The sequence below is a fragment of the Macaca fascicularis genome, chromosome 7 (assembly GCF_037993035.2).
Source record: "Macaca fascicularis isolate 582-1 chromosome 7, T2T-MFA8v1.1".
Lineage (NCBI taxonomy): Eukaryota > Metazoa > Chordata > Mammalia > Primates > Cercopithecidae > Macaca > Macaca fascicularis.
In genome coordinates, this window is record NC_088381.1 from 171,669,833 (window position 1) to 171,687,568 (window position 17,736).

General features: G+C 47.7%; 1 protein-coding gene and 1 long non-coding RNA gene across 51 annotated transcripts in view; both read left to right on the forward strand.

The window, feature by feature from the left end:
* MARK3 (microtubule affinity regulating kinase 3) overlaps window positions 1-8,151 on the forward strand; it is a 119,029-nt gene extending 110,878 nt beyond the window's left edge. For 22 of the 50 annotated variants that reach the window (XM_073998342.1, XM_005562278.4, XM_005562276.4 and 19 more), the window contains 3 exons: window positions 2,798-2,824; window positions 4,430-4,474; window positions 7,203-8,151. In XM_073998342.1, the coding sequence (XP_073854443.1) occupies window positions 2,798-2,824; window positions 4,430-4,474; window positions 7,203-7,548 (418 nt within the window). In that variant the 3' untranslated portion in view covers window positions 7,549-8,151. The remainder of the gene's footprint in view (window positions 1-2,797; window positions 2,825-4,429; window positions 4,475-7,202) is intronic. The other 28 variants (XM_005562277.4, XM_005562282.4, XM_005562283.4 and 25 more) reach the window with 3 other exon arrangements.
* Window positions 8,152-12,962: 4,811 nt separating this feature from the next.
* On the forward strand, window positions 12,963-14,526 carry LOC141407338 (uncharacterized). The gene is made up of 3 exons (XR_012416179.1): window positions 12,963-13,102; window positions 13,872-13,946; window positions 14,387-14,526. It is a non-coding gene; the product is annotated as an uncharacterized lncRNA (long non-coding RNA).
* Window positions 14,527-17,736: the final 3,210 nt, after the last annotated feature.

Genomic DNA, 17,736 nt, shown 5'->3' on the forward strand with positions numbered 1-17,736 from the left:
CTCTACTAAAAATACAAAAAGAAATTAGCCAGGCATGGTGGCGGGCGCCTGTAGTCCCAGCTACTCCGGAGGCTGAGGCAGGAGAATGGCGTGAACCCGGGAGGCGGAGCTTGCAGTGAGCCGAGATTGCGCCACTGCACTCCAGTCTGGGCGACAGAGTGAGACTCCGTCTCAAAAAAAAAAAATAAAATAAAAGCACTCATATAGTAATTGACCAGTAACCCTGATTTTTCCTAGTGGAAGATTAGGAAACGGCCAGACACCATGGCTCACGCCTATAATCCCAGCACTTTGAGAGGCTGAGCCAGGTGGATCACTTGAGCCCAGGAGTTCAAGACCAGCCTGGGCAACATAATGAGACCCCCCCCTCTACTTTTTTTTTTTTTTTTTTTTTTTTTTTGAGATGGAGTCTCGCTCTGTTGCCCAGGCTGGAGTGCAGTGGCAAGATCTCGGCTCACTGCAGTGTCCGCCTTCTGGGTTCAAGTGATTATCCTGCCTCAGCCTCCCAAGTAGCTGGGACTACAGGTGCATGCCACCACGCCCAGCTAATTTTTGTATTTTTAGTATAGACAGGGTTTCACCATGTTGGCCAGGCTGGTCACAAACTCCTGACCTCGAGTGATCTGCCTGCCTTGGCCTCCCAAAGTGCTGGGATTACAGGCATGAGCCACCACAAGCGGCCTTTTATTTTTTTAATAAAAAGAAAAAAAAAATTGGGAAATGGGCCAGGCACTGTGCATAGCTCATGCCTGTAATCCTAGCACTTTGGGGGAAAGTGAGGCAGGAGGATCATTTGAGGCCAGGAGTTCAAGACTGACCTGGGCAACATAATGAGATCCCCATCTCTACAAAAACATTTTTTAATTAGCCAGGAGTGGTAGCACATGCCTGTAGTCCCAGCTACTTGAGAGGCTGAGGCAGGAGGATTGCTGGAACCCAGGAGTTAGAGGTTACAGTGAGCTATGATCACACCATTGTACTCCAGCCTGGGTGATTGAGCAAGACCTTGTCTCTAAATAAATAAATAAATATTTTAAAATAAAAGAAAATTAGGAAATAACAAATATATCTTAAAGACCTTTTAATCGTTTTCAACCAAAATATTTTGGATAATATTGCCTTATATTTAGGCAGTATATATTAAAGATTTTCACATGCATGATTGTACTGTTGATGACCCTGCTGTATACCACTGATCTGATTATGAAGTGATTGGCAGTTACTTATAGTAGTTAGACTTTTTTTTTTTTTTTTTTTTTGAGACAGAGTCTCACTTTGTCGCCCAGGCTGGAGTGCAGTGGCGCGATCTCAGCTCACTGCAACCTCCGCCTCCCGGATTCACGCCATTCTCCTGCCTCAACCTCCCAAGTAGCTGGAACTACAGGCGCCCGCCACCTCGCCCGGCTAATTTTTTTTATGTGTTTAATAGAGACGGGGTTTCACCCTGTTAGCCAGGATGGTCTCGATCTCCTGACCTCATGATCCACCCGCCTCGGCCTCCCAAAGTGCTGGGATTACAGGCGTGAGCCACCGCGCCCGGCCAGACTTTTTTTTAATTGGTAAATTAATACCTGAAGCAATGCCAAAGTTATCCCAACCAAGGATTTCATTAATTCAGTCATTCAGCAGATATAGATGAGTGCCTGGTATGTCCAGTTACAGAACTGGGTTTTACAAATAGAAATTAGCAAACTCAGCCTATTTTTGCCCAGGGAAGCTGATCGCATTGATCATAAAAACGTCATTCGTAGTTTGAAAAATATTTTGTCAGATTATTTTCAGCACATCCTGCACATCTCCTTAAATTTTTTTAATGAACAGAGCTACCCCTTTTAAATAGAATTCTTCCTGTTTATTACATAAAAGTAAAATTCATACTGTTGTCTTACCACTTAGTTTTTATTCATTTTGAGATGTAAGACTGAAAAGTCTACTTTAGTTTAAATCCCAATCACCTATTTTTTTCTTAAAACGTGATTTATGTCATACCACTGTAACAAATAATGTGTTAATGTTTGTTTCATCTTCCTGAAAGAAGTAATGATTTTTTCTTAGTGGTTAAATATTTTATAATGAAGTTTTTAATGTTTGTGTATAAGAAGGCAAGATTTTTTTTCATAAGGTATTCTGAAGAAAATTGAAAAATGTTTTATTACTAGTATATTGCAAATTACTTGTCACTTCTTTAACATAAGACATAAATTTTATCTTACAAAGTGTATCTGGCCAGTGCAGTGGCTCACGCCTGTAATTCCAGCACTCTGGGAGGCTGAGGTGGGCAGATCACTTAAGGCCAGGAGTTTGAGACCAGACTGACCAACATGGCAAAACCCCATCTCTACTGAAAATATAGAAATTAACTGGGCGTGGTGGCATGCGCTTGTGATTCCAGCTACTCAGGAGACTGAGGCACAATAATTGCTTGAACCCAGGAGACACAGGTTGCATTGAGCCGAGATTGCACCACTGCACTGTGACAGAGCAAGACTCTTTATCTTTAAAAACAAAAACAAAAAAAACAGTGTATCCATCTGAAGAGCTTTTAATTACAGCTAATGTCAATATTTACTGCTAAACCTTTTCTTACTTTTTTTTTTTGATGTATTAAAAGATCACATACTCATTTAATTACTTGTAGTAATTTTACTTTTTCAACAAATGTCAGCATTTCTTTGTTGATTAGCCAGAGAAGGAACCCTGCTTTGTTTTTTTCTCTCTCTGTAATTGATTAGATTTTCTGTTTAATTTATGTGAGTTATTTTTGTTAATTTTTTTTTTTTTACTTAATTCCTTTTAGAAACATGTCATTCAGGTTTATCAAAAGGTAGGATTTATATATACACATTTATTTTTCAATCCTCACTCCCAAATGGCTCCTGCAATTAACATTAGGTTTGGCTTTCCGGCCCTGTTTTTTCCTTATAAACTAAACTTTCTGCTGATAACTAAATACTTAATTCCTTGAAAGGAAACTGAAAAGAAATAGATTAACTCTGTCAGGCATTTTAAAGGGCACCCATGCAACAAAAGGCTGATGCATGCTCTGTGTATTTTCTTTCTTTGGTAGAATTATTTAGCATCCAAATAATTCTGTCTTCATACTAATAACACTTAGCATGCTCCTGTTTGAAGAATGAGATGCTCAGTAATGTTAATGTACAATTAATGATTATCCGCAGGCATGCAAAAGGTAAGTGGTAATTGTGTTATTTTTATTTCACTGAGGATTGAATTAGCAAAAGGCTTTAAAGTGACAGGAAAATTAGCTAATACAGAAAACAATCATAAAATTCAAAGCTGCAGCCTCATTTGATTTGGCTTTTTCAGAAATTAAAATGTGAACAGCTGCGTAGCAGAAATGTTTTAATTTTTTCAGAGTTGAAAGCCACTTTCCAGCAACCACTGACGAAAGAGTATCTCATTATTTTTACTTAAAGCACTGCAGAAAGTGGTGTTCTGATTTTATTAATATTTTTTAGGCCAGGCGTGGTGGCTTATGCCTGTACTCCTAGCACTTTGGGAGGCATAGGCAGGCGGATCACTTGAGCCCAGGAGTTCGAGGCCATCCTGGACAATATGGCAGAACCCCGCCTCTACAAATAATACAAAAATTAGCCGGGTGTGGTGGCACACATCTGTGGTCCCAGCTACTCAGGAGGCTGAGGCAGGAGGATCACCTGAGCCTTGGGAGGTCAAGGTTGCAGTGAGCCATGATCATGCCACTGTGCTGCGGCCTAGGGGAGTGAGACCCCTAGGTCAAGAGACCAAAAATGTTGCTTTCTTAATGCACACATGAGGCAGGAAATCTTTCATGAAGGGCTACGTTGTACCTGTGCCTCTCAAGTCACCAGAAGGCCAAGCTGCGGGTCAAAACTGTGGGAAAAACACTTTCTTCCTGTTGGCGGTTCCATTCTATTATTATTTTTTTAATTGAACTTCCCACTTGTCTGATTTTTCCTTGGACAGAACAGGTAATAACTGAATGTAGAATCCAGCTGATAGCCTTATTGGCTTTTAATTGGAAACCCATTATACTATGGGGAGCAGTTAGAAAGTGAGAATAACCCCATTCTGAGGCCGAGCATTCTCAGGGTGAAGAGCCAGCAGGAGTGCCTGCTGTGCGTGTGTGGTGTGCAGTGTGTGCAGCAGTGTGTCCTGTGTGTAGCAGTGTGGCGTGCGATGTGTGTGATGTATGCAGTGTGCAGCATGGAGCTGGCCCCTGTGCACACCCCTGCAGCCTTGTGGAAGAAGGTAGCGCTGGCTCAGTCAAATGAGAGGAAGAGTTTTCATAAGCCCTGCTGGTGACTAAAACGTGTTTTGGCTTTGTTTATTTTATGGTGTTGGTGTTGGTATTGGTGGTCATGTACTGGCATGTAAGATTTCTTTTCTCTTTCCCTCTTCTCTCTGCTTCTACATTCTGTTCATTGAGACTTCCAACTGAATATGAGAGGAACGGGAGATATGAGGGCTCAAGGTGAGGGAAATGATTTTTACTTAAAATTTTTTCCAGATGTTTACTTCATTTCTGTGGCAGAGGCAACACTATCTTCTGAATGTTCCCTACTGTATTCCTGCTGTCTCTACTGTATTCCTGCTGTCTCCGTAGGAGTTAGAGGTTCGCATCAGGTCGAGAGGGTGGCCACGGGGGGGCGCCAGCCTGCCATGAGCACCGTCCGGATCCAGCTTGGCCTCTGCTCTATATTTGTGTTTGTGTTAAAAGCATGGCAATGCCTTCAGCCTTCCTGCCTGGGCGTTAACAGCCTTTGGAGGTCTGGGTTGGGTAGCAGTGCTCAGAGAAATAAGCCCTCAGTTAATCACTGACTCCTCACATGGTTCTCTTCACAAGGAATAAAAGCAAAGTACTTAATAGAATATCCATATTTCGAACTAGTTATGTTTTCTTCTAAGAATGGTGATTATATAGTTGAGTGTTTTGCTTTTCTTTTTTTTTTTTTTTTCTGAGACAGGGTCTCGCTTTGTCACCCAGGCTGGAGTGTAGTGGCACGATCATAGCTTGGGCTCCTGGGCTTATGCAGTCCTCCCACCTCAGCCTCCTGAGTATCTGGAACCACAGGCACTACCACCATGCTGGCTAATTTTTGTATTTTTTTGTAGAGAGGGGGTCTCGCCATGTTGGCCAGGCTGGTCTCAAACTCCTAGGCTCAGGTGAACCTCCCACCTTGACCTTCCAAAGTGCTGGGATGACAGACATGAGCTGCTGCGCCTGGCCTTGCTTTTCCATTTTGTGTAGTTATCATTGCATGGATTTACAGGGGGGCCAGTCACCAGGTAATCTTAGGACTCTGTGTCCGTAGTTCTAGATCTCTTCCACTTCTGCCCTTTTTTATGCCAGTCACCAGCAGGCTATTTCAGGTCCTCATTCACCATTTGTCTTTTAGGTCTTTTTAAAAGCCCACTTCTGGTCATATGACCTCTGAATTAAAACTTTCAGTGACCTCCACTATTTCACCCGGCCACATCCCTGCGAGGCCCTGAGTGGCGTGGTCCAGGCTGCCCCAGCAGCCCAGCTCCGCTGCCCCATCAAGGCGGAGCATTGGGGTGAGTGCCAGGCAGCATTCCCCCTCCAGGCCTGCCCATCCCAGCCAGTAGCAGGCTCTAGATCCTGGTTTGTTTCCCCACCCATAATAGGAAGGTGAGATAATAGGGCCTACATGGACATCAAGTAAGTTGGGGCCTGACCACCACAAGTACTCATTAAGTGCCACCAGCTGTTGTGGGGGTGATGACACTGTGCCTCCAGTTCCACTCAGTCTGTGTACTTTATTATGCCACAGACACATCCTGTACTTTCCTACCTCCCCTTTGGCTGTGATCCCCTGTACTCAAAACAAAAACTCTTTCCTGTCTTCATTGCATTTTGTTGAAATCCCATGGCTCTTCATAGCTCTCCTCAGATGCAGGCCCACTCCCACCCGTGCCATTTCCTGCTTGTCTCATCCTGCCTGTCACACTCTCCTGTCACACTGCTAGGTGGGCTCCACCTCTTCTGCAGCCCTCTAGGGGATGGCCAGCCTTTCCTGTGCTGCCACTGTTGCCTCACCTTACAGTCTTCCTGGCTCCAGATTAGTTTGAGAGCTTTTGCTTATCTTTGTAACCCATTTAGTATCTAATGTGGCATTTTATACATAGGAAGCTTCTCATCAGTATTGGTGGATGTGAACCAAATTGAACACTAGCAGGTTGGTGACACGGAGAGCTATGTGCATATGTAAAAACTGTAGCCCCTCACCTCTGATTAGTTGGCCATAGGATGGAGTATACTTAAGGTACATAGACTGTTTTACTCCCAAGAGTGCTAGTCACTCACTGTCTTAATTGAGGCCACCAGATACACACATGAGAATGTAAATAACGGCTTGTGGCAATAATGACTAAATGCCAAAGAATGGCCGGTAAACCATGGTGGTCCCTAGAGACCCAGGCCTGGGCCATACTCATGCTGCGTCTTGGGCATCCAGACCAAGGCTTACATTCTGAATCCGCAGGGCATCCACATGGGTGGTGTCAGTCCTCCACAGACAGAGAAGTGTCCCATTGCATTTTTCCATCTATTCCAGTAGTAAGATTGTGTCATCTAAGATTTTTGCTTTAACTGTATAACTGGACATTTAATTAACAAACCAGAGAAGAGGAAAGACAATGAGGTGGGTAGAGCATCATGTTCAGCCTTAGGGCCGTTCACAGAGAAAGCAATTTTAGACTGCGGGTGTTGAGTCTCCAGTTACCCTGAGTGCCAGTTACAGTGATTTACATCTGAAGGAACTGTCGCAGGAGAGGGACAGCCCAGGGTGGATGGGTGAGGTGGGCAGGAACTGGCTGCCAACTCCCTCCCTGAGCTGGGCCTGCAGAGCCCTGAGTGGAGGAGTGGGGCACGCTGTCCCCTTTGCCTGATTTCCAAGGATTCTGTTTAACCAATTACTTTCTTCATTTTAGTAAGCACAGGTGGCTGGTGAAGATTTTACAGCCAGGTAGATCTTTTTGTGTGTGACTTATGACTTTTAGAGGGTGGGGGAAGAAAATAGACGAAAATAGATTTAGTTACAATTGTGAGTCTGTGCAGGAAAATGTGGAGGTCAGTCGTTAGTTGTGTTGTATTGAAGATGTGAATGAGGAACTAGCTGAAGTGTAAGAGGTTGATTTTCCTGTACGATTAAAAATAAACCTGCCTCTGTGCATTTCAGTCGCAATGTATCTGCTGAGCAAAAGGATGAAAACAAAGAAGCAAAGCCTCGATCCCTACGCTTCACCTGGAGCATGAAAACCACTAGTTCAATGGATCCCGGGGACATGATGCGGGAAATCCGCAAAGTGTTGGATGCCAATAACTGCGACTATGAGCAGAGGGAGCGCTTCTTGCTCTTCTGTGTCCACGGTGATGGGCACGCAGAGAACCTCGTGCAGTGGGAAATGGAAGTATGCAAGCTGCCAAGACTGTCTCTGAATGGGGTCCGGTTTAAGCGGATATCGGGGACATCCATAGCCTTCAAAAATATTGCTTCCAAAATTGCCAATGAGCTAAAGCTGTAACCCAGTAATTATGATGTAAATTAAGTAGCAATTAAAGTGTTTTCCTGAACACTGATGGAAATGTATAGAATAATATTTAGGCAATAACGTCTGCATCTTCTAAATCATGATATTAAAGTCTGAGGACGAGAGCACGCCTGGGAGCGAAAGCTGGCCTTTTTTCTACGAATGCACTACATTAAAGATGTGCAACCTATGCGCCCCCTGCCCTACTTCCATTGCCCTGAGAGTCAGCGTGTGGCCCCATCTCCATGTGCCTCCCGCCTGGGTGGGTGTGAGAGTGGACAGTATGTGTGTGAAGTGGTGTGTATGAAAGCATCTCCCTGCACTGCAGCCAGTCATTACTGGTGCCTCTGCAGGAGATCATGTGGTGCTAAAACATTACACTTGCCAGGGAGGAGAATACTGAGTTACTGCCAAGAATTAACCGTAAGACTAGTTCATAGTTAATACAGGTTTACAGTTCATGCCTGTGGTTTTGTGTTTGTTGTTTTGTGTTTTTTTAGTGCAAAAGGTTTAAATTTATAGTTGTGAACATTGCTTGTGTGTGTTTTTCTAAGTAGATTCACAAGATAATTAAAAATTCACTTTTTCTCAGTAAAATCTTGCATTGTCTCCTAATACTGTATTTAACACACCCTCAAGTTGAGCAAAAGGAATGTGTATGAAGGTTTGGGGTCACGTGGACCTTAGCAGGGATCCCAATGTTTTGTGATTACCAGCATATTTTTTCTCCCAAGGCAATAAAGGGAGAAGACGGCCCTCATGGTGACCCAAGAAGGAAGGGAATCCAGAGCAGCTGCAGCTTAACCCTGGGAGTTGTTGCTCAGCCCTATGGAGAAACACCAGGTCTTGACGGTTCTGGGTTGGTTCTCTGTGAAGTATGTAAATTTCTTTTTGCCTTTCTTGTGATTCACTACATGAATCAGACCTGCAGCTTTTGTCCAACACCTACATGGTTGTGTAGGGGTAATGAGCTCATCACTCATTGTGTTACTTTATTCTCACAGGGAAGTTGTCACACTGGTGTGCTATTTTGGGTTCTGGGTTTGTTGTTGGTCAGAGTATGGAAGTCTGGAGGCCGGGCACTGTGGCTTACAGATGTGAGCCCAGCACTTTGGGAGGCTGAGGCCGGAGGATCATTGAGTCCAGTAGTTCAGGACCAGCTTGGGCAACATGGCAAGACCCCATGTCTTCAAAAAATAAAAACATTGGCCAGGCGCGGTGGCTCATGTCTGTAATCCCAGCACTTTGGGAGGCTGAGACGGGCAGATCACGAGGGCAGGAGATCAAGACCATCCTGGCTAACACGGTGAAGCCCCATCTCTACTAAAAATGCAAAAAATTAGGCGGGCGTGGTGGTGGGCGCCTGTAGTCCCAGCTACTCAGGAGGCTGAGGCAGGAGAATGGCGAGAACCTGGGAGGCGGAGCTTGCAATGAGCCAAGATGGTGCCACTGCACTCCAGCCTGTGCAACGAGTGAGACGCCGTCTCAATAATAATAATAATATAGGCCGGGCGCGGTGGCTCAAGCCTGTAATCCCAGCACTTTGGGAGGCCGAGACGGGCGGATCACAAGGTCAGGAGATCGAGACCATCCTGGCTAACATGGTGAAACCCCGTCTCTACTAAAAATACAAAAACTAGCCGGGCGAGGTGGTGGGCGCCTGTAGTCCCAGCTACTCCAGAGGCTGAGGCAGGAGAATGGTGTGAACCCGGGAGGCGGAGCTTGCAGTGAGCTGAGACCCGGCCACTGCACTCCAGCCTGGGCGACAGAGCGAGACTCCGTCTCAAAAAAAAAAAAAATAATAATAATAATAATAATATAAATAAATAAATAAATACATCAACCAAGCATGGTGGCGCACCTGTGGTCCCAGCTTTTCGAGATGCTGAGGTGGGAGGCTTGAACCCGGGAGGTTGAAGCTGCAGTGAACTGTGATTGTGCACAGCACTCCAGCCTGGGCAACAGAATGAGACCCTGTCTCAAAAAAAAAAAGAAAAAGGAAAGAGAATCTGGACAGTCAATCAGTCAGAAATATTGTTGTCTGTCTCTAGAGTGGGCAAGGCACTGTTCTGATTGTTTGAGATCCTCAGTGAGCAAAACAGACCCCTCTCTCCTTGAGCCTGACTTTCTAGGCAGTGGATAAACAAGTAAATTACCTAGTATGGAGCACAGCAGCACGTGCGAGAAAGCACAGAGCAGGCACGGGGTGCATCAGCACTCTGGGTGGGAATAGGTCTCCTTGGGCAGAGCCTGGGTGGGCGCGTTCCCACAGATTTCTGGGGAAGAGCACTGCTTGGGCCTGAGGCCTGAGTGCACGGCGTGCCTGGAGCAGAGTGTGGAGATGCTGAGATGCTTCTCCTGCATGGGAGCAGCTGAGGGAATGACAAGAGCCTTGTGGCCTTGGGCTTTCAGAGGATCACCCCGGCAGCTATGCTGGAACTCACTGAAATGGGACAAGGAGAAGCTGGGAAAGCCGCCTGGAGGCTCTCAGCAGCAATACAGGCAAGAGGTAGTGCAGCCTTGGGTGAGGATGGGCCTTGGCGCGGGTGGTGGTTGGGTTTTGGATATGTTTTGAAGTAAGAGGCAACTGCATTTGCCCTGGAGTTGGATATGGGGTGAGTAGAGCCAAGGACAGCTTCATGATTTTTGATCCGAACAGCAGAAAGGCCAGAATTGCTGTTAGTTGAGATGCGGAATGTGGCTGTAGAGATGTTGGGGGACAGGAGGGGAAGAAGATGAGGAGAGCAAGCTGGGATGTGTTGAGTTTGAAGTCCCTTTAAACACTGAGTGGTGACATCTAGTGGGCAGTTGGAGAGGGGCTGGGAGAGGTCGGGTCTGGGAGATGGAGGAGAAGCCAGGACTGAGTCCTGGACACAGCGCGAGGAGGGGGCCCGGGGAGAAGAGGTGAAGCTGGTAAGGCAGCAGCAAGGAGGGAGGGCCCTCCAGGTGTCAGAGGCAGGTGGACATCATGACCTAAGGCTCACCTCGTGGGAACTTTCCAACTTTTAGCAAGTAAGTCCCCTTCCCTGTCTCTGTCCAGTGCCTTTCAGAGTGGAGTCCTCTAGCAGAGCTCAGTGTGCCCAGTCACAGACAGTGAGGACTTCCCCAGCCTTTTCTGCCTGGTGCAATCTGGTTTTTATATCCCATTAAAGCATCACAAAGCCAACCCGGACAAGAGAATTTGGGTGTCTCTCTGCACACATGAGCCTCTTTAAGGAGATCTCCACACAGACTTCTCTCCCCCTTAGCTGTCGTTTTCTGTCACTGTCCCTTCTGAGCATTAAACCAAGGAGAAGATGTTCTGCCATAAATTACTTCCTTCTCTGGGTAGATGTTTCTGAGCTGTTCTGTGAAATTCATGACTATGAAACTGGCTTCCTACCCCAAGGCCGGGCGTGGTGGCTCACACCTGTAATCCCAGCACTTTGGGAGGCCGAGGCGGGCCGATCACTTGAGGTCAGGAGTTTGAGACCAGCCTGGCCAACATGGTGAAACCCCATCTCTACAAAAATATTTTTAAAAATTAGCCAGGCCTGTGGCGCACGCCTGTAATCCGAGCTACTCAGGAGGCAGAGACAGGAGAATTGCTTGAACCCAGGAGGCGAAGGTTGCAGTGAGCCGAGATCGTGCCATTACACTCAAACCTAGGCGACAGAGTGACACTTCATCTCAAAAACAAACAAACAAAAGATTCGTACCCCAGAAACACTCATCACAGCAGGTTCCTGTGCATAATTTCTGCTGAGGTAGAGCAGAGCCCTGCCAAGCAGAGGCTGGGCCACAGTGGACTTCCTCTTCGTTATCTTTGTACCTGGGACTGATATTGAATTGTTTTCCATTTTTGCATTCTCAAGGACAAATTGAGTACTAGAAGTTAAATTCCTTTAAGAGAAATGAGTTTCCTGAATGCCCCGATGCAGTGACCACTCTTTATGCTCATATTTTCTTGAGGGGCTCACTTGTTATAAGCTGTGGCTGCATTTTAATGCTTTACTTGGTCAAATAAGGAATGTGTGTCTCAGAGACTAATATTCATCCACAGAAAGTTATCCAAGTGGGTTATATTTATAAGGCTATGTTACTATTTGATCTTGGCTTGATTTTAATGGCAACAGGGGTAGTATTCCATTTACCAAGGTTAAAATGTGAAAACTCATTCATTACTAAGGTTCCAGGCCCTTTCTATAGATTTTCCATTCTCAGAATGTGACATTTTTATTATGCATACGATGAATTTTGAAAAGGGATGTTCTGCGACCATTGAAAATCATGAGAGACTGCATTTTTTCCTCATCAACTACCCAGAAATCTCTCAGAAGCGAGATGAGGCACGTAGTGGGGCTGTGCTACTGGTTTCATTTACCTGCCAAGCAGAGCATTGTCCTAATCCTGACAATGGTGTTCCTCTTCGGTGAGTGCTGACTTCCCTCTCTTCTCCATCAGTCTCGTTAGAGGAACCAAAACCAGATTCCTACAAGTGAGTGAGGCCCATGCAGAAAACTGTTGGAAACATGACTGGCTTTTAGGAGGCCGACTGCGATCATTTTCACAGCATATGCTTCTCCAAAAACCTAGACAAAAATGATTTTTTTTTTTCGAGATGGAGTTTCGCTCTTGTTGCCCAGGCTGGAGTGCAGTGGCGCAGTCTCGGCTCACCGCAACCTCCGCCTTCCGGGTTCAAGCGATTCTCCTGCCTCAGCCTCCCGAATAGCTGGGAGTACAGGCGTGCGCCGCCACGCCCGGCTAATTTTGTATTTTTAGTAGAGACAGGGTTTCTTCATTGTGGTCAGGCTGGTCTCGAACTCCCGACCTCAGGTGGTCCGCCCACCTCAGCCTCCCAAAGTGCTGGGATTGCAGGCATGAGCCACCACGCCCATAATGATACTTAGAATAATGATATTTAGGAGAAAAACCTCCATACATGTGCCTGTGAATAAATTATGGTTACTGTGGAAGCCGCGCCAGGCAGCCCCTACCCAGTAAGCAACCTTTGTGCTGACCTTCAGGTCTGCCGAGCAGTTGCCGCTTCCATGGGTGCGGCAACCAAGCAGAGCAGGGGCAGAAGAGGGGTGTTTCCTGTGTGCTGTCCCTTCCAGTCTGTCTCAGAGGGGCATCAAAATGAGAAAGAGCTTGTGGAGTTCAAACCTTACATTTCTGTTGTGGGTTTTTTGTTTCTTTCTTTGCTGATTTGCCACGCAGCTCAGGGGCCCTTTAGGTGGGAGAAATTGTTGCTCTTCAAGGGAGTGAAGTGAAGATGGTGCCTTAGAGGTGTTCTAACAGTGCACAGGGAGTCCCGGGGTGACGCCCCCATGATGAGTGGAAGGAACTCAGTGTCCTTGCCAGTCAAGGAGAAAGAAAACAGTACAACAGCTATTTTTGTTTGTTTTGTTTGTCTTGGGTTTGTTTTGTTTCGTTTTGTTTTTGAGACAGCATTTCATTTTGTCACCTAGACTGAAGTACAGTGGCGCAATCCCATCTCAGTGCAGCCTCGACCTTCTGGGCTCAAGTGATCCTCCCACCTCAATCTCCTGAGTAGCTGGGACCACAGGTTTGTGCCACTATGCCTAGCTAATTTTATTTTTCGTACAGATAGGGTCTTGTTTGTCTTGGGTTTGTTTTTTTTTTGTTTTTGAGACAGGGTTTCACTCCGTCACCCAGACTGAAGTACAGTGACGCAATCACAGCTCAGTGCAGCCTCAACCTCGTGGGCTCAAGTGATTCTCCTGCCGCAACCTCCTGAGTAGCTGGGACCACAGGCTTGTGCCCAACTAATTTTATTTTTCATACAGACAACTACGCCCAGTTAATTTTTTTTGTACAGACAGGGTCTTGCTCTGTTGCCTAGGATGATTTGAATTCCTGGGCTCAAGCAATCCTCCTACCTCAGCCTCCCAAAGTACTGGGATTACAGGCATGAGCCACCTCACCCAGCCCCAATAACTGTTTTTGAATGGTTCCTTGAAAAGTTCCATTAAAGGCCGGGCACAGTGGCTCACGCCTATAATCCCAGCATTTTGGAAGGCTGAGGTGGGTGGATCACTTGAGGTCAGTAGTTCGAGACCAGCCTGGCCAGCATGGCAAAACCCCATCTCTACTAAAAATACAAAAAATTAGCTGGGCGTGGTGGCATGCACCTGGAGTCCCAGCTACTCGGGAGGCTAAGGCAGGAAAAGAGCTTGAACCCAGGAGGCGGAGGTTGCAGTGAGCCAAGATTGCACCACTGCACTCAAGCCTAGGTGGCAGAGCCAGACCCTGTCCCCAAAAAAAATCGAACACCACACACTAACCCTCTTCTCTTCCTCCCTCTCCTGGCTTAGCCAGTGCAGTAAAGTCCTTGAACGGCGTGCTCCCTGGCCCTCAGGAGAGGACACTGCCTATCGAGTAGAGACTTGGTAAGGAAATTTTTCCCATTTCTAAGATGGAGAGTTCTGGACTCTAGCCTTTCTCCTTTCACCATCTTCCCCTGTCACACCAACATCAGCATCAGTTACACAGTTGTGTTGCCCTTTGTGTCTACTCTCCCCACAGTTACTAGACTGTGAGCCCCATGGGGCAGTGATGTTCGTCCTTTTCCTTTTTCTCTATTCCAAGTACCTAGAGTAGTGCTTGGCGAAGGCACTGTTAGTTCAAAATTAGTGTTTAAAAAAAAAAAAAAAATGATAGGAAGCAAGCAGGAGACGCATAGCCAAGTGCAAGACATTTTCAGTGGCTTGTAGTCAAAAGTGTCACTTAGGTCCCCTCAGCTGCCCCTGCCCCGGATGGCCCAAGGATGAGATAGGTGTCTGCTCTGGGGTCATGTTTTGGTTTATAGCCTGGCCTGTTTGGTCTCCAGGAGCCCTTTGAGTCTTGCCTGTTTGACAGAGAAGACTGAGGCCCAGAGGATGGAAGAGATGGGACTGGCACGCAGTGAACTTTTCCCTTCACCAAAATGCTTACACAGGTGATGTCCATCATTCAGCTTGGGTCAGGCACAGACCATGCACATTGTGGTGGTGGGTGCTATGGACATGAAGTAGACGACCCTGCGTGGAGATGACATTTACCGTCGGCTGTGGAACTGGGAGTTAAACCCTTTGGCTTACCACCCTAATCTGCATCTGCACTAGAGAGTCACACAGCCCAGGCAGTGTTTGGATTTCAGCCCCGGGAAAGAATAGCAGCCTGCCGCTTGGTGGCAGCATGTGAGCTGGGGTTTAGTGAGGAGGCGGGGCAGTCATGGGCAGTCATGTAGGCATCAGCAGTTCTAGCACCAGGCCGAGGCGAGACCCTCTGAGTGGAGTCCAGGTCATTAAAGGGCCTGAACGGGTCTCTCGCAGAAGAAGGAAAGCTGGTCCTGAGGTTGGAGCCAGGGGAAACTGGGGGCCACTGCAGGCGTTCTTTGTTGCCATCGGCTTTGGTTCAGTAAGCTTTGTCGCTCTGTCGCCCAGGCTGGAGTGCAGTGGCCGGATCTCAGCTCACTGCAAGCTCCGCCTCCCAGGTTTATGCCATTCTCCTGACTCAGCCTCCCGAGTAGCTGGGACTACAGGTGCCCGCCACCTCACCCAGCTAGTTTTTTGTATTTTTTAGTAGAGACGGGGTTTCACCGTGTTCACCAGGATGGTCTCGATCTCCTGACCTCGTGATCCGCCCGTCTCGGCCTCCCAAAGTGCTGGGATTACAGGCTTGAGCTACCGCGCCCAGCCAGTTCTGAGGTTCTTACTTGCGTTTCCGGCTCCCTGGGTATTCATTCATACCTGGTTTCTGGCTGTGGTGAAATGTCTTCTGACCAAGTGGGTTGACAAACAGGGGGCTTCACTGGAGCGGTGGCAGGGGGCGCGGTCACTGAACGGAGAAAAAACTCAACTCATCCTCATCTCTGAGGGGGCTCTTTCCCCCAGCCAGTGCCTTCTGCAATTTCCTGATCTATCTACATTCCACCCACTTAACCCACCTCTAAGAGTTATTTTAAAGCAGCATTCTAGAACCCATCTCTCAAGCAGGAGTGAAGTCTCCAGTGGCTCATCCTGTGCCTCTCCTGCGGCTGCAAGCACCTGCAGTGCCGGGACGCTCACAGTCCGCCCCCAGGACCTGTGGGGAGAGTTCGGCTGCTTCTGCTGCTCCACATGCACATGGGCCTCCTCACCAACCACCCTGGCAGTCGCCTGCTCTTGGGAGCTTTAACTATTCGAGACTCAGTGGCCAGGCACGGCGGCTCGTGCCTGTAATCCCAGCACTTTGGGAGGCCGAGGTGGGCAGATCACGAGGTCAGGAGTTCGAGACCAGCTTGGCCAACATGGTGAAACCCCATCTCTACTAAAAATACAAAAATTAGCCGGGTGTGGTGGCACGTGCTTGTAGTCCCAGCTACTCGGGAGGCTGATGCGGGAGAATCACTTGAACACAGGAGGTGGAGGTTGCAGTGAGCTGAGACCACGTCACTGCACTCTAGCCTGGGCGACAGAGTGAGACTCCATCTCAGGAAAAAAAAAAAAAAAAAGACTCAAGTATTTGAAGATTGAAAGTGTGTTCCCTCCCTGATTTCTTTTTTTTTTTTAGACAGAGTCTCACTCTTTTGCCCAGGCTGGAGTGCTATTGCGTGATCTTGGCTCACTGCAACCTCTGCCTCCCAGGTTCAAGCAATTCTCCTGCAATCTCGGCTCACTGCAAGCTCCGCCTCCAGGGCTCAAGCGATTCTCCTGCCTCAGCCTCCCAAGTATCTGGGATTATAGGCGCCCACCACCACACCCTGCCTCATCCCTAAATTCTTGCTTCTCCCAGTTAAGCTGCCCCAGTTATTTTCAGGTGTTCTAGAACAAAACAAGAAGACTTCTCATCAGTCATTTGTTCATGTGTTCATTCATTGCAGCCATATTTTAAGGGTTAAGGTAGGAGAAGCTCCTCTGTGCTGACCCCTGGAGATACAAAAATAAGCAAGGTAAAACCTTCTGGCCTGGACCAGCTCATCGCACAGGGAGGCAAGGGGCACTGGTGTGATACTAGGACGGGCTGATGCTGCATTCAGGAAGACCAGGGCCCTAGCCAAAGGGAGCCGGGCCTGGGTGCAGGGGAGGCGTGTGGAGGAGGCGGTGCACCGAGTCTGCTCAGTGGAAGAGAGAGGAGTGGCACGTGCAGAGGCAGGCGCCAGGGGCCTGGCTCATCTCCGGCTCAGGCGCGGGGGCAGCAGCTGGGCCGCCAACTCCTGGGCAGGCTCACTCTTGTCACCAGCCCAACATGTTATGTCTCAGACACTGAGACACTGCACTTCTGTGAAGGGGCCTTCATTCCCCAGTACTTCGTTAGGGAGTGACCTAGCAGGCTTTGGGCAGGGTTGTGCTGCTGCCAGACCAAAGCAGACTAATGCTGCACCAGACAGCCAGAGCCCGGCGACGCCAGAGAGCCTGGCATGAGACTGCCTGTGCTGGCTCCTTCCAGAGCAAGGCCTGCTCTGACTCGCCTCACCCTCCTCTCAGGAGGGAGCTGCCAGCAGGCGTGGGTAGGCGTGAGCACATTCTCAAAGCAGTTATGTTTTGCATGGAAGTCAGCTGGGAAGTAGGAGCATATGTAGTCATGTTCATTAATGTGGCACCAGAAGTCCCTGGGTGGAGGGTGCCTCAGAGACCATTTCCAACCTGCGACCACCCTCCACTCCACCCCTTCCCAAATGCACCTGTGCACTTGCAAGTTCTGCCCTGCCAGTCACTCCCCGGCTATAGGCTGGCCTCTGCTGCTCGTTAGCACACAGCTTGGCTGTCTCTGGGCCATGTGGTTCTCGTGCTCTCCACCCTAATCCATTGGCCACTCCTCTGCTACCTCCATTCTTTGGGCTCTAGAGGGCTCCGACAAGCTTGTCCCATGCTGCTCGGACATCTCAGCCTGTCGCCGTGGGTGGGTGTTGCTGCTCCCCAGAATGGTGATGCTGTGTGTCCTTTTGTATTGACACCATTAAGTACATAGGATACATTTTGCTGGCTTGCATTTCCTGGTTCAGGAATGCCTTATCTGAAATGTTTGGGACCACCCGCACGTGTTTTGGGTTTAGGGTTTTTTCAGATTTTGGAATATTTATATTATACCTACTGGTTAAGCATCCCAAAGTTGAAAATCTGAACTCCGAAGTGCACATGCGAGCATTCCCTTTTAGCATTACATCAGCACTCGGGTTCAGATTGTGGAGTAGTTTAGATTTCAGATGTTTGGATTTGC